The 23455-nt window shown below is 45.4% G+C and overlaps 2 protein-coding genes across 7 annotated transcripts in view; one reads left to right on the top strand and one right to left on the bottom strand.

Annotated features, from left to right (window-relative positions):
- LOC118380497 (calcium uptake protein 3, mitochondrial-like) overlaps positions 1 to 23455 on the top strand; it is a 101809-nt gene that overhangs the window by 36158 nt on the left and 42196 nt on the right. For 5 of the 6 annotated variants that reach the window (XM_052507075.1, XM_052507073.1, XM_052507071.1 and 2 more), the window contains exons 1-4: positions 13021 to 13310; positions 15375 to 15522; positions 16840 to 16871; positions 17944 to 18022. In XM_052507075.1, the coding sequence (XP_052363035.1) occupies positions 13044 to 13310; positions 15375 to 15522; positions 16840 to 16871; positions 17944 to 18022 (526 nt within the window). In that variant the 5' untranslated portion in view covers positions 13021 to 13043. Of the gene's footprint in view, positions 1 to 13020; positions 13311 to 15374; positions 15523 to 16839; positions 16872 to 17943; positions 18023 to 23455 lie in introns of those variants that run through there. The other variant, XM_052507074.1, reaches the window with a different exon arrangement.
- LOC118380498 (fibroblast growth factor 20) lies at positions 5885 to 10969 on the bottom strand. Its single transcript, XM_035767480.2, has 3 exons — positions 9962 to 10969; positions 9350 to 9453; positions 5885 to 7087 (listed from the first exon to the last, which is right to left on the bottom strand). Exons 1-3 carry the CDS (start codon positions 10236 to 10238, stop codon positions 6842 to 6844), a joined length of 627 nt encoding a protein of 208 aa, XP_035623373.1. The 5' UTR covers positions 10239 to 10969; the 3' UTR covers positions 5885 to 6841.

Raw genomic sequence — 23455 nt, 5'->3', positions numbered from 1 at the left:
GGAACGTTAAGAGTCGGTTTAGTTGCCGGTGTGTGAAGAAATGTCTGTTTTTAATGCTGAGCTACACAACACAACTGTTCTTGTAATCTTGAAAGCAACGCATATGCCAAACGCTTATTATCGTGTGTGCGTGCGTGTGCGTGTGTGCGTGTGCGTGTGTGCGTGTGCGTGTGGGTGTGTGTGTGTGTGTGTGTGTGTGTGAGGCTGCTCGGAACACCTGTTTACCTAAAGCTTGTGTTAGTTAGGAAGGCTGCCGGCAAGGTGCGACTGGAACCTTTAAATGAGTGTAAAATGAGCTCTGCCAAATAGAAGTTTGACCCTAATGTTAACTTCCTAATGAGGAAGTAGAGGGTTATATGTCCAGCGTATTCTCTCCTATCGGTTTACCTTCTTCCTGTCTTTTGTCTGTATCTCTCTTTTTTGTCTTTATTTGATCCCTTTCTTTCTCTTGTTGTGGTAGCGTGACCACGCAGGTGTGTGGTAGGACACCTTGGACTTGAGAAGTCACAGGTAAAACTCCCTCTCTACATCCACATAGCGATGGGAAATAGTTAGCCTATGTGATTATTCCACTTGATTAGGGTCCCCCCTACTTCCTCTGTTGGTTTGACAGGGTCCCCCCTTATTTCCTCTTTTGGTTTGACAGTGTGTTGTGATCCTGTGGACTTCACCCGTGATTTACCTCATTGGTCCTGGTCTTCACCTTGGCAACGTCCCAAAATGGCTCCCTATTCCCTTTATAGTGCACTACTTCTGACCAAAGCCCTATTGGGCCCTTGTCAAGACTAGGGAATAGGATGCCATTTGAGACACAGGCCTTGTTTTCCCCCTTCCCTAGGTCTAATTTGTGGTTGTATATAATTATATTTTGGTTAGAGGGTAAAAACAGTCACTATGCAGCTACTTGACACTGCCTCAATACTCCATGTTCTAGTTATGAACACGCCATGCTGCTTTCAGCAGTAATGACAGAGGCAGAGATGTACTATGTAGGTTCAGTCTTTGGTATGACGTTTTCTCTCATTGGATTCTGTTTAGAGCAGAGTTGATTCTGGAGTGTATTTAAACTGAGAATATGTCGGACATCTTGAAGTGTTAGTGTTTTGGTTCCAGCCCCAACCTCACCCCACCTGCCCCACTACCATCTATAGAGCAGACCAAGACCGTGGAGATCACAGGTGTGTGTGTGCTTCCGTGTGTGTATGTGTGTGTACATGCTTTGACGAGTGCAGGAGGAACACCTGTGCGGTCTGCTTCAGCTGCAGATATGGAGGGAGAGATCACTGACTTCCACACCTGCCTGGTAAGAACAACACACACACACACACACACACACACACACACACAATATGGGGATTTTATCTATTCCAACTTGAACATCATGACATGGCAGGCTCTGATGTGTCTCTCTGATTCTCTCTTTCACTCCATCTGCACACACACACACACACACACACACACACACACACACACACACACACACACACACACACACACACACACACACACACACAATGCACACACACACACACTCAGAGCTGCACCACTTCTAGAGAACACACACACACACACACACACACACACACTGCACAGACAAACACATTCACCAACACCCTTGGAGAATGCTTTGTGTTTCCTTTAAGGACATCGGTATTACTTTGAGAGTCACTCAGAGCTGCACCACTTCTAGAGAACAACCTAGACCGTACAGGTAACACAGATATGGACTCTAGTTCACTCCTCTCTTCTAGAGAACAACCTAGACCGTACAGGTAACACAGATATGGACTCTAGTTCACTCCTCTCTTCTAGAGAACAACCTAGACCGTACAGGTAACACAGATATGGACTCTAGTTCACTCCTCTCTTCTAGAGAACAACCTAGACCGTACAGGTAACACAGATATGGACTCTAGTTCACTCCTCTCTTCTAGAGAACAACCTAGACCGTACAGGTAACACAGATATGGACTCTAGTTCACTCCTCTCTTCTAGAGAACAACCTAGACCGTACAGGTAACACAGATATGGACTCTAGTTCACTCCTCTCTTCTAGAGAACAACCTAGACCGTACAGGTAACACCTAGACCGTACAGGTAACACAGATATGGACTCTAGTTCACTCCTCTCTTCTAGAGAACAACCTAGACCGTACAGGTAACACAGATATGGACTCTAGTTCACTCCTCTCTTCTAGAGAACAACCTAGACCGTACAGGTAACACAGATATGGACTCTAGTTCACTCCTCTCTTCTAGAGAACAACCTAGACCGTACAGGTAACACAGATATGGACTCTAGTTCACTCCTCTCTTCTAGAGAACAACCTAGACCGTACAGGTAACACAGATATGGACTCTAGTTCACTCCTCTCTTCTAGAGAACAACCTAGACCGTACAGGTAACACAGATATGGACTCTAGTTCACTCCTCTCTCAGATCCTCTGGTGGTTGGTTGTCGTGAGGTGTGATTCTTTCTTCAGGGAAGGGAAAACCCCACTTAGAGTACAGACAGACAGACAGACAGACAGACAGACAGACAGACAGACAGACAGACAGACAGACAGACAGACAGACAGACAGACAGACAGACAGACAGACAGACAGACAGACAGACAGACAGACAGACAGACAGACAGACAGACAGACAGACAGACAGACAGAGAACCACACACACACAAACAGCAGCAGCAGTCAAAGGCTCCCAGTCAGGAGAACCCCTGGCTTACCATCACAGACATTCAGAGATCACACATCGGTGGCTACACACATACTGTACACACATAGACACACACACACACACACAAACACACACACAAACACACACACACACACACAGGTACATCAAATACTGTACCTTACACTCACATTTCTCTTTCTCCCCCCTAAAAAATATCTTCAAAGGCCTGTCGACACAGAGAACACAACCATGACTGACATACACAACTTTTTGTTCCCCACTCACAACCCCACCTGTTTTGGGATGGCTTTAAGTCATAGCCCCTCTCTCTCATCTCAATGCTGGTACTCAGACACCATCCCCTCTCAGTTCTCAAACACTACACCCCTATCAAGCTGGGATTATTTTGGGAAAGGTGCGTTCAACACACCCTGAACCCGTGTCCTTTGACACAAGTCACATTGTATCAATGTGTCTGCTGCCTACTCTTGCACGAAGCCAAGCGGGACTGACACGAGGCCAACACCCACACACACACACACACACACACACACACACACACACACACACACACACACACACACACACACACACACACACACACACACCCACGCACGCACGCACGCACGCACGCACGCACGCACACACACACACACACACACACACACACACACACACACACACACACACACACACACACACACACACACACACACACACACACACACACTCACACACTCACACACACACACTCACGCCCAGGAGGTTGAATCACAAAGAGGATCCGCCGCACCATAACTAGAAGGACTGAAACACAGCGCCTTGCGTTGCCAGTCAGTGTCTCTCATAGACAGTCCCTCCTTCCTTCCTCTCTGGATGACTTAATGCTTTTCTTTCCCTCCGTCCCGCGTTCCTCCCTTCATTCCAGGAGGGAGAGGTGTTTACTGTGGCACAGTGCAGTCTTCTTTCCCTCCGTCCCGCGTTCCTCCCTTCATTCCAGGAGGGAGAGGTGTTTACTGTGGCACTGTGCAGTCTTCTTTCCCTCCGTCCCGCGTTCCTCCCTTCATTCCAGGAGGGAGAGGTGTTTACTGTGGCACTGTGCAGTCTTCTTTCCCTCTGTCCCGCATTCCTCCCTTCATTCCAGGAGGGAGAGGTGTTTACTGTGGCACTGTGCAGTCTTCTTTCCCTCCGTCCCTCGTTCCTCCCTTCATTCCAGTAGGGAGAGGTGTTTACTGTGGCACAGTGCAGTCTTCTTTCCCTCTGTCCCGCGTTCCTCCCTTCATTCATTCCAGGAGGGAGAGGTGTTTACTGTGGCACTGTGCAGTCTTCTTTCCCTCCGTCCCGCGTTCCTCCCTTCATTCCAGGAGGGAGAGGTGTTTACTGTGGCACAGTGCAGTCTTCTTTCCCTCTGTCCCGCGTTCCTCCCTTCATTCCAGGAGGGAGAGGTGTTTACTGTGGCACTGTGCAGTCTTCTTTCCCTCCGTCCCGCGTTCCTCCCTTCATTCCAGGAGGGAGAGGTGTTTACTGTGGCACAGTGCAGTCTTCTTTCCCTCTGTCCCGCGTTCCTCCCTTCATTCCAGGAGGGAGAGGTGTTTACTGTGGCACTGTGCAGTCTTCTTTCCCTCCATCCCACGTTCCTCCCTTCATTCCAGTAGGGAGAGGTGTTTACTGTGGCACAGTGCAGTCTTCTTTCCCTCTGTCCCGCGTTCCTCCCTTCATTCCAGGAGGGAGAGGTGTTTACTGTGGCACAGTGCAGTCTTCTTTCCCTCCGTCCCGCGGTCCTCCCTTCATTCCAGGAGGGAGAGGTGTTTACTGTGGCACAGTGCAGTCTTCTTTCCCTCTGTCCCGCGTTCCTCCCTTCATTCCAGGAGGGAGAGGTGTTTACTGTGGCACAGTGCAGTCTTCTTTCCCTCCGTCCCGCGGTCCTCCCTTCATTCCAGGAGGGAGAGGTGTTTACTGTGGCACAGTGCAGTCTTCTTTCCCTCTGTCCCGCGTTCCTCCCTTCATTCCAGGAGGGAGAGGTGTTTACTGTGGCACAGTGCAGTCTTCTTTCCCTCCGTCCCGCGGTCCTCCCTTCATTCCAGGAGGGAGAGGTGTTTACTGTGGCACAGTGCAGTGCCCCACCGTGCAGAAGTAGAGACGTCCCAAATGGCACCCTATTCCCTGTATAGTGCACAAGTTTTGAACAGTCCACATGTGCACAAACTGAATCTCAAGTTGCACACTTTTCCCCAGATAGTTCAAATGTTTTTTACAAGAGCCAAGTGAATAGTGCGGGTTCTAGTCAAAAGAAGTCCACACGATATGACGTGTGGGCTCTCGTCAAAAGAAGTGCACTAGATAGGGACTAGGATGCCATTTGAGACTGTCTGTGTCTGTCTCACATCTCTCTGGGACGGCGGTCAGAGCTGCCACATGAGAGAGCTGCTGGATAAGGAAGTGGCTTTGAGGTCGTATTGTTTGTATTGGAGGTGAATGGATCGTTCAGAGCAGATGTCACCCTCAAAGACAAATTATTGTAGACCCAAGGGAATGAAATAGACATAGAGACAGTCCAGGGTTGAGGACAGAGAGGAGCGGGGGGTGAATTATCTCAGTGATTTTAAAACATCACTGCAACAGTGTAATTTTCATGTATGTCATTTTAACATCTCTGAGACATCAACGCTAAAATGAACTCAGACAGCATATGATAACTTAATAACCTCTCAATAACCAATAAGAGGTAATATTCCCCTGTTTTTCAAGTCTGAAACATGCAATATATAAATGTTTATACATTTCCTATATATATTTAAAATGTCAGCTTAAGTGGCATATATTTTAAATGTAACATTTGACATCATCTAAATAAGCAATAAGGCCCGAGGAGGTGTGGTATATGGCCAATATACCACGGCTACGGGCTGTTCGTAAACATGACGCAAAGCGGAGTGCCTGGACACAGCCCTTAGCCGTGGTATATTGGCCGTATATCACAAACCCCTGAGGAGCCTTATTGCTGTTATAAACTGGTTACCAATGTAATTAGAGCAGTAAAAATAAATGTTTTGTCACAGTCATGGTATACGGTCTGATATAGCACGGCTGTCAGCCAATCAGCATTCAGGGCTGGAACCACCCAGTTTATAATAGTAATCAGACCATGTTTCAGTATTACTGTATGTTATTGTATTTGTATGAAGAAGACAGACCAGTGTATCTGAAGTGTTAACAGGTTTATTCCTCACTGGAACCCAGTGGAACTCTGGCTCTTTCTGATGACATAAGAGAAACATGGACGCCCCCGATGATGACAAGCTCGGGAATAGTGACAACGCGGCCTTACACAAACCATTGTCTAAATAAAAACTCCCAGGAAAATATTTCTTCAGTCAGTTTGAAAGAACATGTCAAATACAGTACTTTACACAGTGGCACAAAATACATCTCTGATGGCTTATTTTTAATATCTTATATATACCTGTAAAAAATATATTCTCAAAATAAATAAATATATAAAATAAATATATGTCCCAGAAAAATGCATAAATTAAAAAAACTGAAACAGGCTAAGGTTATTTTGTATTTTTTTCTCGTCCATGCTCGTGTCAGGGAATAGAATGCAGTTACGGAATGTTCAGAACAGAATTCCTTCACAAATCTTCTAGAGTGTTTCGTCAAAACAGTCCACCTTGGGGTACCACAGAAGAACACAAAGTCTACACTCCACTGGAGGACCATCCACTCTTCTTCTCCTACTCCCATTTCACTACAGATAGATTGACCAATCAGAATGTCAGAAGCCACTCAGGGGGTGGTGAAGAAGAACCATCCGGAAAGATGACATCAGCAGCTCTGGAGGTGATCTCTTCACCTTCCAACACAATGCTCAAAACAAAGATGGCCACCAGGCCAGCCTCTCTTTGGCCAAAAAGCCCCTATTAAACACCTGTACTGCTTTCTCCTGGGGCTGCACCAGCCTTGACCCATTTTCGGGTCATTTTCACACATATTTGCTATCCACCCCACAGCCCCCAAGCGACCTTTCCTCCTTTGTTTCCATAGGAAGCCATAGGGAGACTGACGATATGCAGACCCTTCATAGGAGAGTACTGAGAGTTACGGTGCAGTGTGCTGGGTGTGTAGCGCCGCAGAGACGAACACACTCCCACTGGGTCTCAGCTGTGGCCCAGGACCTCTCTGTAGAGTTCGGGTACACGGTCGGGATCTACGGGCCTGGGCAGGAAGTGGGTGAAGCGCTGGTGTCGCCGGGAGCGGGCGCCGTCCCTGGACGTGCCGTCCTTGTTGAGCGCCACGAAGTAGTGCGCTCCCCGGTCACCATGTCTGTAGAGGTTGGATGAGTATGTGTTGTACCAGTTCTCCTCAAACTGCTCCCGGAACACGCACTCGGCTGTCAGCTTCTCCTAGAGAGAGAGAGAGAGGGAGACAGAGAGAGACAGAGAGGGAGACAGAGAGAGACAGAGAGAGAGAGAGAGAGACAGAGAGAGAGAGAGAGAGAGAGAGAGAGAGAGAGAGAGGGAGACAGAGAGAGACAGAGAGAGAGAGACAGACAGACAGACAGACAGAGAGAGAGAGAGAGAGAGAGAGAGAGAGAGAGAGAGAGAGAGAGAGAGAGAGAGAGGGATGGAGGGAGGGAGGGGGGGGAGGGAGGGGAGAGAGAGAGAGAAGAGAGAGGTGATTAGTGAAATGTTACACAACAGAGCAGTGTCATCTCAGTGGCAATGCTCACACACAAATACACACTTCCTTGCAGAACAAAATGTGTGCCACCTGCTGGTTGGTCATATCTTATCACCCTCCCAGATTAACAGGACAACAGAGGAGGCAGAGGAATTCTCTCTTTAAGTTGATGCTGAATAGTAACCTCTGTTATCACCTCCTACACAGAGATGCCCATGAGAATGGAGAGCAGCACTGAATACAAGACACATCATATGTAGACTATAGTTTATCAGTCTATGTAGACAGTATGATGGGTTTGTAGGCAGCAGGTCAGTAGGCAGTATGAAGGGTATATGTAGGCTGTATGCAGGCACTATGGAGGGTATATGTAGGCAGTATGCAGTCAGGGGTATATGTAGGCAGTATGCAGGCAGTATGCAGTAGGCAGTATGAAGGGTATATGTAGGCTGTATGCAGGCACTATGGAGGGTATATGTAGGCAGTATGCAGTCAGTATAAAGGGTATATGTAGGCAGTATGAAGGGTATATGTAGGCAGTATGCAGGCAGTATGAAGTGTATATGTAGGCAGTATGCAGGCAGTATGAAGGGTATATGTATGCAGTGTGAAGGGTATATGTAGGCAGTATGCAGGCAGTATGAAGGGTATATGTAGGCAGTGTGAAGGGTATATTGTATTCAGTAGGTATATTAGGCAGTATGAAGGCAGTATGCAGGCAGTATGAAGTGTATATGTAGGCAGTATGCAGGCAGTATGTAGGCAGTATGAAGGGTATATGTAGGCAGTGTAAGGGTGTATTGTATTCAGTAGGTATGCATTAGGCAGTATGAAGAGTATATGAAGGCAGTATGGGTATATGTAGGCAGTGTGAAGGGTATATTGTATTCAGTAGGTATGCATTAGGCAGTATGAAGAGTATATGAAGGCTGTATGAAGGCAGTATGAAGGCAGTGTGCAGGCAGTATGAGGGTATATGTAGTCAGTGTGAAGGGTGTATTGTATTCAGTAGGTATGCATTAGGCAGTATGAAGAGTATATGAAGGCTGTATGAAGGCAGTATAAGAGTATATGAAGGCAGTATGAAGGGTATATGTAGGCAGTGTGAAGGGTGTATTGTATTCAGTAGGTATGCATTAGGCAGTATGAATAGTATATGAAGGCAGTATGAAGGGTATATGTATATGAAGGTATATGAAGGCAGTATGAAGGGTATATGTATATGAAGAGCAGTATGAAGGGTATATGTAGGCAGTGTGAAGGGTGTATTGTATTCAGTAGGTATGCATTAGGCAGTATGAAGAGTATATGAAGGCAGTATGAAGGCAGTATAAGAGTGAAGGCAGTATGAAGGGTATATGTAGGCAGTGTGAAGGGTGTATTGTATTCAGTAGGTATGCATTAGGCAGTATGAAGAGTATATGAAGGCTGTATGAAGGCAGTATGAAGAGTATATGAAGGCAGTATGAAGGGTATATGTAGGCAGTGTGAAGGGTGTATTGTATTCAGTAGGTATGCATTAGGCAGTATGAATAGTATATGAAGGCAGTATGAAGGGTATATGTAGGCAGTATGAAGAGTATATGAAGGCAGTATGAAGGGTATATGTAGGCAGTATGAAGAGTATATGAAGGCAGTATGAAGGGTATATGAAGGCAGTATGAAGAGTATATGTAGGCAGTGTGAAGGGTGTATTGTATTCAGTAGGTATGCATTAGGCAGTATGAATAGTATATGAAGGCAGTATGAAGGGTATATGTAGGCAGTATGAAGAGTATATGTAGGCAGTGTGAAGGGTGCATGTATTCAGGGTATTCATTAGGCAGTATGACGAGTATATGTGTGATATATGAAGGCAGTAGGTATATGAAGGCAGTATGAAGGGTATATGTAGGCAGTATGAAGGGTATATGAAGAGTATATGAAGGCAATATGAAGGGTATATGTAGGCAGCATGTAGGCTATATACCAATGTAAAGACTTACAGAGCCGTAGAGGTCTCCCTTGCTGTTCATGCCCAGGTATAATCCACTGTCCACCCCACGGATGCTCACCATCCCCACAGCCAAGCTGATGAACTCCAAAATACCTGCTCATCAAACCAGCAGGACACCATTAGATTAACATCACATATTATGATGTCACAAGTCACAAGTTCAGCCAGTCATTGAGGGATATATTATTCAACGCTTAGTACTGAATTCATACTCTTATGTCTATCATGGAAGCTGTTATCAGTAGGCATTATTTGCTATCTTGCTGATAAGAAGGTCAGTTAGGAAAGGTAAAGAAATTCTGGCAATCTAATCTCCCTTGGGGAAATGAATTGTGTTGCAATATGTGCGAACATATTATGGGGTGTCTGAAATAGTAACTATGGTACAAAAACACATGCACACATTATAGATTAGACAGGATGCAATAGGTATATGTGTCCATAATCATAACATTATAATATTCATAATATAAATAGAATTCGTCTATTCAGAATCATATTCAGAATACAAAGAATAACAATGATCATTATACACCTTATATTACTGCCATAACTGTATAATAACTGCATTATTGCGCCGAAATATTTTCTAATGCCTTACCAAATCTGCTATGGTCTTTCCTGGTGCCTTGCACTGTGCCATCAGGCAGTATCTCGAGGTGGAACCCGGTCCTGCAGTACAGCTGCCTCCTCCGTAGAATCCCCTTCAGATGCGTCAGATCCGACGGCGTGCTCCGCGACAACCTCTCGGCCGACACCAGGTGCTCGCTCATCAGTCCGGGGGTGTCCCCAGCGGGCGTCAGGACAAAATGCGATCCGTGTCCGAAGCTATCCAGGCCGTGCAAGGAAAATGTACCCACCTCGCCCACTGCCCCCATCACAAAAACGACCGCCCCGCACGCTTCACAACCAGCCGCCTTGAACCGGGTAGAAAAGTTAACGTACTATGCTCCTGAAAGAGGGATCCTCCTGAGTGAATGTGTGTTTTTGCGCAGTCACCAAATGCGTATTTTCTCTCTCTTGCAAGTGCGCGTTTTATTTACATCCGCATATTATCCGTTTATCCTCAGTTCAGCACATGCTCTCCTCTCTCGACCTCGGGCTACTCCCCTTTGCTCTGTTTGTTCGTCCGGGTTTTCCTCCCCTCGCAGTCGTTGATGCGGTTGCCGGGAGAGTGCTCAGCTCGTGCTCACTGCGTTCTGCAAATGAAGAGTGCGAGCGTGAGAGGAGCGCCACTTTAAATATATTCCGTATGTAAATTCCCTCTTGCCGTATGCTAATGAGACGCTTTATAGATTTCTTTTTGAAACATAACTCCTTGATCCTTGACCGTCCTCACACCTTTGATGTTCAGTTTCATCTGCATCGCCGATTATCATCATCCCGTAGATGGATTATGAAAAGTACTGTAAGCGATTTGAAAGGAGAACAAGTGAGAGAGAACTCAATGAGAGTTGGTCCTTTAATAAAACGCCGTGTGAATCAAGGAGGTTTTCTCTATGGTGTCGCAGGGGAATGCGCAGTAGCCTATGTACAGAACACTACGGCTTCCTTGGCTGGCTCCAAGTGGTTTGGTGCACTAGGCGAGTGCAGCCAGTGAAGAGGTGTGTGTGAGTGTGTGTGTGGGGGGGGGGGGGCGTGTGTGTCAAAGACGTATGGCAGGTGGAGAGGCAATGGATGGGAGGGAGGGGAGAACATAACAAGACTAGGGGATGCGAGGCGGTGCTTTGAGTTGACAATTGCACTGACTGTCAGGAGTGTTATGTTCTCCACAAATAAATAATCTGCAGCAGTGTGTGTTAAGGGGGTGTGTGTTTGTGTTTCTATTGTGTGTGTATGGGTGCGTGCGCGCACGTGTTCATATAGTAGATAATTACTATCATCCTAAACGCTTTATAACCCTACGGCTCGAGTGACTCAGGTGCAGTCATTTTCTGCTGGGGGTGAGAGAAAAACTTCCCCTTCTTGTGCGTCATTTTCGCGCACAGATGTTGATTTATTGCCGCGCTTGTTTTATGTAATCCAGCCGCTGTTCCGCGGCGTGTTTAGAAACAGAACCCGCCGCACATCTGTGCAAACTGCATCACTTGACTGTCAATCTTCCACTGATCTCCTGGCCTCTTTGAACACGCTCTTCTTAATTGTGGTCTTAAAGAGCATAGGAATCAAAGACCAGAGCGATCAAAGTTGAGAGATCTTGTAAGGGGACCAACAACAGTCAGGGGGAACTTGGAGGTAGAAACCTGTTTGAACCTAGAGCTTCAAAATACCCAGATAGGCCGAGGTTACCTGACACCGTCACCGAGAGTCCCCCAGAAATACAACACAATAGTTCAAGCCACTTTGCCAATATTATAAACGTTTACAAATATCCTGTTGTGTATACGATGAATAACACTATCCTCATGTAGACTATTGTATTCGATTGATTTGGAGCATGGGACAATATGGTAGCCTACCAGCGCATCAAATAGTTCAAGCCACTTTGCCCATATTAGCGAGCCTACATGTACAGATAGTCTCCAGTGAATAGGCCTATGCCCTAACATGTATTGCATTGAATTGATTCTGGCCTGGGAGAATAGGGTACAGGGGAGGCAGCCAGTGACCTGAGTCTAACTGATAGGGTACAGGGCAGCAGCGCGTGCAATGCATCTGCCTGGGCCTGGGAATCGACTGGTTGCAAATGACCTAGTGACCATTTCCACACATAGGTGATTCATCAACATCTCTCTCCGGGGACCTTTCTCTCCCTGTTGGGTTCCCAGGGCTCATTAGTATTTATGATTTCCCCCAAAAATACCTTGAAACAAAATCGATGCGCGCTGCGCAGAAGCGATCAATCAATATGCGCGCGCGGATCGATGCGCCACAATGAAGACGTCAATTACGTGGCACATTTCCTGATGACATTGGCATTAGATGAATTGTTTCCAGGGTCACATTGAAAGATCTTCCCACTGCACATTGTGGAGCTCCGTGCAGAGTAAATGCAGTGTTGTTTGATATATGGGGAGAAAACCACACAGGCCTTTGCATGACCAGGTGGTTGAAGGCATCAAAGGGAACTTGAAGAACCCATCGGCTTAACGTTGATATATAAAGCATTAGTGTATAGCCAATGGAGTAAGTCGCATGCAGCAATCTTTGTACTCCTAATATCTGTCTCACTTCGAAACGTACTTGATCCAGCTGTAAGAAGTTATTGTGTAACATCGTGATGAAACAACACAATCACGATTTGCAATAAATACTTTTTTTTATGAATACAACTTTTCTTAATAGTTTGCCCCAACACTCGGGACCATATAATAGCCAACAGAGAAACGAAGTATTACTAGTCTACATTATGTTTTATTTGCAGTCTCTTGTCATTCGTGTGAATAGGGCTTGTCAACATTTGCATGCGTCCTGATTCTCCTGAATGTAAAACATATTGGCTTCTAATTATAATAGTAACGCAACTATGTATATAATTCACCAAGGTTCAGAAATAAGCACCTTATTCTGTCCAAAACCCATTGGAGTATCATATCCATCTGTTTTGGTGGCTGGTTCAAAGCCGAACTTCGATCAGAGCCGCAGCATCCCAAACTCCAGTGAATCAGAGTGAGAATATGATCCACATCTCGCGAGGAGTGAGAATACGTTTACCCTGCAATACTCTCATCATAGCAACAACAATGGCCGCTTTTCGCAGACTGGCTTCAATCGTAAACAGGTTAAATGTCTGGTCCGCTCCGAGAAACGAGCTCCTCGGCGCTCAGACGACTACCGGAGGTAGGACACAGAGATGCCTAGCTGTTGGGATGTGTCTCGCAACCGGGGGAGCGGTGGCATTTTATTTTTACAACGACATGTACAGTCAAAGATGCAGGAAGAGGATGGGATATCGCTTCAGTGGCCGCGACCTGCTCCCTGTCCTTTCCGCTGTAGAAGCACAGCAAAAGGTATAGGCTTCTAATTTACACTATGTGCTATGATAAGATAGTCTATGAAAAATGCCACGCACCGAGGACTCTTGTCCCCGAAAAGTATTCGTATGTTGACAGAATACAAACTCGCTGTCAAAGGCATTCTGCCATGAATGTGTTATAGCCTAAGTGGGTGAGCGTGATCTGAGAATTCGAGAAGCGCAGCGCCTATTTCAATGTGTTTTAGTAATATGTTCTTCTTTTGAAATGTTGTTTGGAAACCACAGACTTATGACTAGCCTAGTAGGCTACTAGTTACATTTTTCGCTGAGCGGATGTAGTCATTTCTGTACTGTACAACGGAAACATTAGGCCCAGTTTTTCCAGAGATGATATCGAGGCACACTGGAGAAGGAAGGGCGCTCTCCGCTCGAGACGGTGCTGAAATGACACGCGCGTGCCCCTTTGACGTAGTTACCGCAAAGGAGGCTTCACTGCCAACGACTGTTCTTACACTTCCTAACAAAATAATACAAATTGATTTCTTATTGTAATTTTATAATAAACATATGCTCGTTATTTCTTATACCATGACCAACTTAATTGGTAAATTGTAAACAACCAAGTATTTCAAATCATCCCACTTGTGGGAGGATCTCATATTTTGGTTCTCATGGTCTGGATGACTCTGTTAGGATATTTTTTTACATGCCCTTATATGGGTACTCAAAACACCATTTTCTATTGCGGTTTTAAGATCTGTTGATTAAATTCTCTTGACTTTTATTTGATTACTTAAACATGCACGAAGGTTACAGACATATGCCTTTTACTGATTTCTGTGTAGGCCTGATTCTGCTTGATAAGGCACTGTTGGGGTAAATATTAAAGTTCCATTGGAGACATTGACATTTACCTCTTGGAATGCATGCCACGGTGTGTTGGAATGGTGGACATATTTATTAATGTATCAGAAATATGAAGTACTAGTGAATTAAGTTATTTGTACAAACCCAGAACAGTAATCAGAGTTAGAGGGCCATGGGGGGGGGGGTCAAATCCATCCAAAATCCCTGAAGTCAAACCAGGAAGTGACTTCTTCTTCTACCCTTCTCTGGGGAAATTTCCTTCCATTTCTATCCATTCAATTAATTCCTTTGGAGGAAAAAAAAATCCCTTAACACAAACTCCTCATGAAAGCTTTATGAATGAATCTGTATGCAAATTGGGCTCCAGCGGAAAGTAGAAAACCTCTGTTCATGGTTTCCTCCCGTCAGGCACAGCAGAGTTAGTTTGTTATTTATACCCTGTTCTAATTACAACCCAAGAAGTCGTTTCTTTTTCTTTGCGCAGTGGCACTTTGGTGTATTTTAATCAGGCAAGCTGTCTTTCCCTCAATGCCTTGTGTGAAAGAGCCAGAGGTGGATCTAATTATAGACAGAGAGACACAAATAAAGATGTCGCTTCGAATACATTCAAAGCAAGGACACGGTAATGGTTCAGCTGGCATCTTCAAGAAGACAGTGTGTGAGCAGTGTTGTCTCTCTAGAAGAGATACTATTCTGTTCAACAGCGAGGCTGTTGTTGAGACTTTCTCGTTAGTAGCCCATTGCTTGGTCTTGCCGGGTGGATGGTGATATTTGATTTCTCTATTACAGCGATGATAGAAGGATGGAGAGAAGGAGAGAGGGTGCTCGGGAGAAAGAAAGAGGGATAGTGTAGTAAAGAAAATTGAAATGTGCTGGTTTAGCTGGCATCTTCGAGAGACAGTGAGAGGAGTAGTATCAGTATTGTCTTTCTAGAGGAGCTGTTTGCTTCTGGCTCCTGGCTAGAGTATTGATTGGAGGGCTGCTTGCCAGGTAGAGGGTGATATTTGATTTCTCTTGCACAGCTCTGATAGAGAGGGAGGGAGCGAGAGACAGGAAGAGAGAGAGAGAGAATCGCTGAGAAAGAAAGGCTCATTTTGATTTCTTCACCCTTAGGCCCAGGCAGAAAGATATTACAGTACGGTTTCAAAATGCTCAAGTCCACAGTGCATTGCATTGAAAATTGTCCATCAGCAAAACCAACCCGTTTGTTTGTCTGTTTGTGTGTTGCCAGACGCGGCCGTTTGACTTTGAGGAAGGAGACGTGTACATGTCGTCCCACGAGCAGCGCTTCCGTCTGTTCAGCTCAGTGGAATATGAGGGACAGCTCTACATGACCCCACAGAACTTCATCGAGTCCGTCACCATGAGCGAGCCCCGGAGTATGTACTACTAGGACACAGTTACCATATTTATGATGCTATTTTGGGAAACTGGCCCTCCATCTTGGCTCCAAAAGTTCCATAATGATTTCTAACCTGGAATGTGTTTTACCAACCTTCCAGATCCAAATTGGTGCCCATTAGAAAATAATAGTTTCACTAGCTCTATGCAGTTTATATCGAAGTGATTTGTCTTTTTATCTGTTATGTTTTGTGATCTATAATGTTCTGCATGGCTTAAATAGCGCTGCAAATAGAGACCAGGGCCCGTATCCACAAAGCCTCTCAGAGTATGAGTGCTGATCTAGGATCTGTCCATATAATCCTGTTCATTATGATCTAAAAGGCCAAACTGATCCTAGATCAGCACTCCTACTTGAGCTGCTTTGTGGATATGGGCCCTAGATTATTTTTTTGGCAAAAAATTCAGTAAAAAATACACAAGTTTTGAATATAATCATATAATCATCCTGACAAAGCAGATTGAGAGTTGAATGAATTTCCACAAACCCTAGAAGCTGACATTTCGCCGGCTGCTATGAGAGAAAGAGAAGGCGCTCACAGCCCAGTGAGGATTTCAGTGGGAACGGCCCATGGTTTGTTTTACTCCCTCTGCCAGTGTAATGCCTCTGTTTTGGGAGGTTTCTTAACAGATTGCTCATAGCCAGTGGACCTCAGAAGATACGGGCGTGTGTAGCACTGTTTAGTCTGATGGTTAATGCTGTCACACAGCACACGGACCAGACTCCCCACTGAGAATGGGATAGATGGGGCTTTTAAAGTGTGTGTGTGTGTCAGAGGCCACCTAATGTTTCCTTTGAGGTTGAATTAGACCACCCCTTTATAAAGACCAAAACAAATCTGCACTTTTACTAGAACATTGCCCCAGACAGACACAGGGCTACAGTACAAAGCGAAGCAGAGGGCACTTTATGGCCTTGTAATAGGTCTATGGTGACAGTGTATGGATGTGTTATTATGACTATGGAACCCCTCATACTGATGTTATCTGATCCAGCCCACACACACTCCGTTATGCTCTCTCTCTCTCTCTCTCTCTCTCTCTCTCTCTCTCTCTCTCTCTCTCTCTCTCTCTCTCTCTCTCTCTCTCTCTCTCTCTCTCTCTCTCTCTCTCTCTCTCTCTCTCTCTCTCTCTCTCTCTCTCTGTCTGTCTCTCTCTCTGTCTCTCTATCTCTCGCTCTCTGTCTCTGTCTCTCTCTCTCTGTCTCTCTATCTCTGTCTCTCTGTCTCTCTCTCACTTTCTCTCTCTCTCACTTGCTCTCTCTCTATCTCTCTCCCTCTCTCTCTTTCCTCCAGACAAGAAGCCGTGGATGTCCCTCACTAAACAGGTCTGAGAACAGTTAGTATTTTTGTTGATGAAGAGCTATGCTATAAAACTCCTGTTCCTACCTATACATGTAATGTATGATAAACTGTATATTTAAAACATATTAATATTGAATGTTTTAGACAGGGCTAGTGATGATTAGTTGACAGCTAGCTGTAATACCGTACATATACAGAATAGCCATCTTCCCTATTCACACTTTAGTCATTCAGCATACTCTCTTATCCAGAGTGACCTACAGGAGCAATTACAGTTAAGTGCCTTGCTCAAGGGCACATTTTCACCTAGTCTGCTAGGAGATTCAAACCAGCGACCTTTCGGTTACTGGCCCAACTCTCTTAACCTCCAGGCTACCTGCCACCCCACTGCCATAGTATTGCAGCAGCAATTGACTTGGAAGCATGCTATCGTATACAAGCTACTGCAGATGTAGGATCTTAATTTGAACTACAGCAGGAAAATAATCTTGCAGCAACAGGAAATGTGAATTATTATGTGGATTATAATTAATGGTCAATTTAGTTGGGATTCATATATTTTTCATAAGGGAAAATCAAATCTGAAATTTTAGTGTGGATGTTCTCCTGCGACAGGGTGATCAAATTAAGATCCCACATCTGTTCCTAACATTAAGCAACAGCATAGTATTTTTGTATGTTCTAGTCAGACAGTGACACTTCTAAAGGTTAAAGTCATGCCTGCATCCCAAATGACACCCTATTCCCTCTTCCCTATATACCCTATTCCCTATTTAGGGTGGCAGGGTAGCCCAGTGGTTAGAGCATTGGACTTGTAACCAAAAAGTTGCAAGATTGAATCCCCGAGCTGACAAGATACAAACCTGTTGTCCTGCCCCTGAACAAGGTAGTTAACCCACTGTTCCTAGGCCGTCATTGAAAATAAGAATTTGTTCTTAACTGACTAGCCTAGTTAATGAACAGTGCACTACTTTTGAACAGGGCCCATAGGGCTTTGGTGACTAGTAGTAGACAATGTAGGGAAAAGGGTGTGATTGAGGACATGGAGTGTTGTGTGTCTGTGGAGACTCATAGCGTTGTCTCTGTTGACATCAGGAACTGGAGAAGATCTTGGGAGATACTCCAGCGGTGTGGCAGGGAACGTCCAAACTGTTCCGGAACCTACGGGAACGAGGTAGGGACTAAAGGAACGTTCTGTGTACCTCGTAATGGATTGTGTGTGTGTGTGTGAGACTGACTTCACACACAATTCCGCATGGCAAAGGCACCTTGAGCTAGTGCAAACATACACACACACGCACGCTCTCACACACAAACTCGCAGGCACTCACACATGCACACACACACACACACACACACACACACACACACACACACACACACACACACACACACACACACACACACACACACACACACACACACACACACACACACACACACACACACACACACACACACACACACACACACACACACAATGATTAGCATGTTATTTGAGGGAGTAAGCACTTATATAGTTAAACTCATGGAAAGTCATGTACAGACCAGTAATAGCTACAGACCAGTCATAGCTACAGACCAGTCATAGCTACAGACCAGTCATAGCTACAGACCAGTCATAGCTACAGACCTGTCATAGCTACAGTCCAGTCATAGCTACAGTCCTGTCATAGCTACAGACCAGTCATAGCTACAGACCTGTCATAGCTACAGACCAGTCATAGCTACAGTCCTGTCATAGCTACAGACCAGTCATAGCTACAGACCAGTCATAGCTACAGTCCTGTCATAGCTACAGACCAGTCATAGCTACAAACCAGTCATAGCTACAGTCCTGTCATAGCTACAGTCCTGTCATAGCTACAGTCCTGTCATAGCTACAGTCCAGTCATAGCTACAAACCTGTCATAGCTACAGTCCTGTCATAGCTACAGAGCTGTCATAGCTACAGTCCTGTCATAGCTACAGTCCAGTCATAACTACAGTCCAGTCATAGCTACAGTCCTGTCATAGCTACAGTCTAGTCATAGCTACAGACCAGTCATAGCTACAGTCCAGTCATAGCTACAGTCCTGTCATAGCTACAGTCCAGTCATAGCTACAGTCCTGTCATAGCTACAGTCCAGTCATAGCTACAGTCCAGTCATAGCTACAGTCCTGTCATAGCTACAGTCCAGTCATAGCTACAAACCTGTCATAGCTACAGTCCTGTCATAGCTACAGTCCAGTCATAGCTACAAACCTGTCATAGCTACAGTCCAGTCATAGCTACAGTCCAGTCATAGCTACAGTCCAGTCACAGCTACAGTCCAGTCACAGCTACAGTCCTGTCATATCTACAGTGAAAGTGGTGCAGTGTGTCTTGGTGTATTTAGTCCAGGCTGTATGACAGTGACAGAACTACATGATGTCATAATGCTATAGGCTGTATGACAGAGACAGTGCTACATGATGTCATAATGCTACAGGATGTATGACAGTGACAGAACTACATGATGTCATAATGCTATAGGCTGTATGACAGAGACAGTGCTACATGATGTCATAATGCTACAGGATGTATGACAGTGACAGAACTACATGATGTCATAATGCTATAGGCTGTATGACAGAGACAGTGCCATGATGTCATAATGCTACAGGATGTATGACAGTGACAGAACTACATGATGTCATAATGCTACAGGATGTATGACAGTGACAGAACTACATGATGTCATAATGCTATAGGCTGTATGACAGAGACAGTGCTACATGATGTCATAATGCTACAGGATGTATGACAGTGACAGAACACATGATGTCATAATGCTATAGGCTGTATGACAGAGACAGTGCTACATGATGTCATAATGCTACAGGATGTATGACAGAGACAGTGCTACATGATGTCATAATGCTACAGGATGTATGACAGTGACAGTGCTACATGATGTCATAATGCTATAGGCTGTATGACAGTGACAGAACTACATGATGTCATAATGCTATAGGCTGTATGACAGAGACAGTGCTACATGATGTCATAATGCTACAGGATGTATGACAGTGACAGTGCTACATGATGTCATAATGCTACAGGCTGTATGACAGTGCTACATGATGTCATAATGCTACAGGCTGTATGACAGTGATAGTGTTGCGGTGTGTCTAGCTGTTCAGGCTCTGGTCACAGTGTGGTTCCTCTAAGCCGGGGCCGGTCCCCCCTGTGGTCACCTTACGGTCGCCCTGGTAAACCCTAAAAATAGAATCACTCTCTCTGCTCTTCCCATGTCATCCTCTCATCCTATACTTTCCTCTCTTCTCCACCTCTCCCCTCAGTTCCCTCTCCTCTTTTCCTTGTCACCCTCTCTTTCTTTATCCCTCCTCTTCTCTGTTTTCCTCCCCCTTTCTTTCTTCGCCTCTCGTTTCCCTCTCTTTGCTCCATCCAATGGTTTCCCTCCCCGCCCCTCCTCTCTTCTCCTCCTCTCTTTTCTCCTCTTCACCCTCTCCTCCATTCCTCTAGAAACATGCAGCAGCTCTGTTCCAACAGCAGAGCCTTCTGCCCTCCATCCATCCTCTCCAACATAAAAATTGAAACAGTGAAAATGAATCACATACATTAATAAGACGTGTACTGTACCACAGAGAGAGAGAGAGACATACTGTACCACAGAGAGAGAGAGAGACATACTGTACCACAGAGAGAGAGAGAGACATACTGTACGAGAGAGAGAGAGAGAGACATACTGTACCACAGAGAGAGAGAGACATACTGTACGACAGAGAGAGAGAGACATACTGTACCACAGAGAGAGAGAGAGACATACTGTACCACAGAGAGAGAGAGACATACTGAGAGACATACTGTACCACAGAGAGAGAGAGACATACTGTACGAGAGAGAGAGAGAGACATACTGTACCACAGAGAGAGAGAGAGACATACTGTACCACAGAGAGAGAGAGACATACTGTACCACAGAGAGAGAGAGAGACATACTGTACCACAGAGAGAGAGTACCAGAGACATACTGTACCACAGAGAGAGAGAGAGACATACTGTACCAGAGAGAGAGAGAGAGACATACTGTACCACAGAGAGAGAGAGAGACATACTGTACCACAGAGAGAGAGAGAGACATACTGTACGAGAGAGAGAGAGACATACTGTACCACAGAGAGAGAGAGACACAGAGAGAGAGACATACTGTACCACAGAGAGAGAGAGAGATATACTGTACCACAGAGAGAGAGAGAGACATACTGTACCAGAGAGAGAGAGAGACATACTGTACCACAGAGAGAGAGAGAGAGAGAGACATACTGTACCACAGAGAGAGAGACATACTGTACCACAGAGAGAGAGATACTGTACCACAGAGTACAAGAGAGAGAGAGACATACTGTACCACAGAGAGAGAGAGAGACATACTGTACCACAGAGAGAGAGAGACATACTGTACCACAGACATACTGTACCACAGAGAGAGAGAGAGACATACTGTACAGAGAGAGAGAGACATACTGTACCACAGAGAGAGAGAGAGACATACTGTACCACAGAGAGAGAGAGAGACATACTGTACCACAGAGAGAGAGAGAGAGACATACTGTACGAGAGAGAGAGAGAGACATACTGTACCACAGAGAGAGAGAGACATACTGTACGAGAGAGAGAGAGAGACATACTGTACCACAGAGAGAGAGAGAGACATACTGTACCACAGAGAGAGAGAGACAGAGAGAGAGAGACATACTGTACCACAGAGAGAGAGAGACAGACATACTGTACGAGAGAGAGAGAGAGAGAGACATACTGTACGAGAGAGAGAGAGAGACATACTGTACCACAGAGAGAGAGAGAGACATACTGTACCACAGAGAGAGAGAGAGACATACTGTACCACAGAGAGAGAGAGAGACATACTGTACGAGAGAGAGAGAGAGAGACATACTGTACGAGAGAGAGAGAGAGACATACTGTACGAGAGAGAGAGAGACATACTGTACCACAGAGAGAGAGAGAGACATACTGTACGAGAGAGAGAGAGAGAGACATACTGTACGAGAGAGAGAGAGAGAGACATACTGTACGAGAGAGAGAGAGAGAGACATACTGTACGAGAGAGAGAGAGAGAGACATACTGTACCACAGAGAGAGAGAGACATACTGTACGAGAGAGAGAGAGACGAGAGAGAGAGAGAGACATACTGTACCACAGAGAGAGAGAGAGACATACTGTACCACAGAGAGAGAGAGACATACTGTACGAGAGAGAGTAGAGAGAGAGAGAGACATACTGTACAGAGAGAGAGAGAGAGAGACATACTGTACGAGAGAGAGAGAGAGAGAGAGAGACATACTGTACGAGAGAGAGAGAGAGACATACTGTACCACAGAGAGAGAGAGAGAGACATACTGTACGAGAGAGAGAGAGAGACATACTGTACAAGAGAGAGAGAGAGACATACTGTACGAGAGAGAGAGAGACATACTGTACGAGAGAGAGAGAGAGAGACATACTGTACGAGAGAGAGAGAGAGACATACTGTACGAGAGAGAGAGAGACATACTGTACGAGAGAGAGAGAGACATACTGTACCACAGAGAGAGAGAGAGACATACTGTACAAGAGAGAGAGAGAGACATACTGTACAGAGAGAGAGAGAGACATACTGTACGAGAGAGAGAGAGACATACTGTACGAGAGAGAGACATACTGTACGAGAGAGAGAGAGAGACATACTGTACCACAGAGAGAGAGAGAGACAGACATACTGTACGAGAGAGAGAGAGAGACATACTGTACCAGAGAGAGAGAGAGACATACTGTACGAGAGAGAGAGAGAGACATACTGTACGAGAGAGAGAGAGAGACATACTGTACGAGAGAGAGAGAGAGAGAGAGACATACTGTACGAGAGAGAGAGAGAGAGACATACTGTACGAGAGAGAGAGAGAGACATACTGTACGAGAGAGAGAGAGACATACTGTACCATACTGTACGAGAGAGAGAGAGAGACATACTGTACCACAGAGAGAGAGAGACATACTGTACGAGAGAGAGACATACTGTAGAGAGAGAGAGATACTGTACGAGAGAGAGAGAGAGAGAGAGAGAGACATACTGTACGAGAGAGAGAGAGACATACTGTACCAGAGAGAGAGAGAGACATACTGTACGAGAGAGAGAGAGACATACTGTACGAGAGAGAGAGAGACATACTGTACGAGAGAGAGAGAGACATACTGTACGAGAGAGAGAGAGACATACTGTACGAGAGAGAGAGAGAGACATACTGTACGAGAGAGAGAGAGAGACATACTGTACGAGAGAGAGAGAGACATACTGTACGAGAGAGAGAGAGAGAGATACTGTACGAGAGAGAGAGAGACAGAGACATACTGTACCACACGAGAGAGAGAGAGACATACTGTACATACTGTACTGTACGAGAGAGAGAGAGAGACATACTGTACCACAGAGAGAGAGAGAGACATACTGTACGAGAGAGAGAGAGATACTGTACGAGAGAGAGAGAGAGACATACTGTACCAGAGAGAGAGAGAGACATACTGTACGAGAGAGAGAGAGATATACTGTACCACAGAGAGAGAGAG

Source organism: Oncorhynchus keta, unplaced genomic scaffold, assembly GCF_023373465.1.
Source record: "Oncorhynchus keta strain PuntledgeMale-10-30-2019 unplaced genomic scaffold, Oket_V2 Un_contig_28553_pilon_pilon, whole genome shotgun sequence".
Taxonomy (NCBI): domain Eukaryota; kingdom Metazoa; phylum Chordata; class Actinopteri; order Salmoniformes; family Salmonidae; genus Oncorhynchus; species Oncorhynchus keta.
The sequence above is the reverse complement of the archived record's forward strand: the minus strand, read 5'-3'. Positions and strand labels throughout refer to the sequence as shown.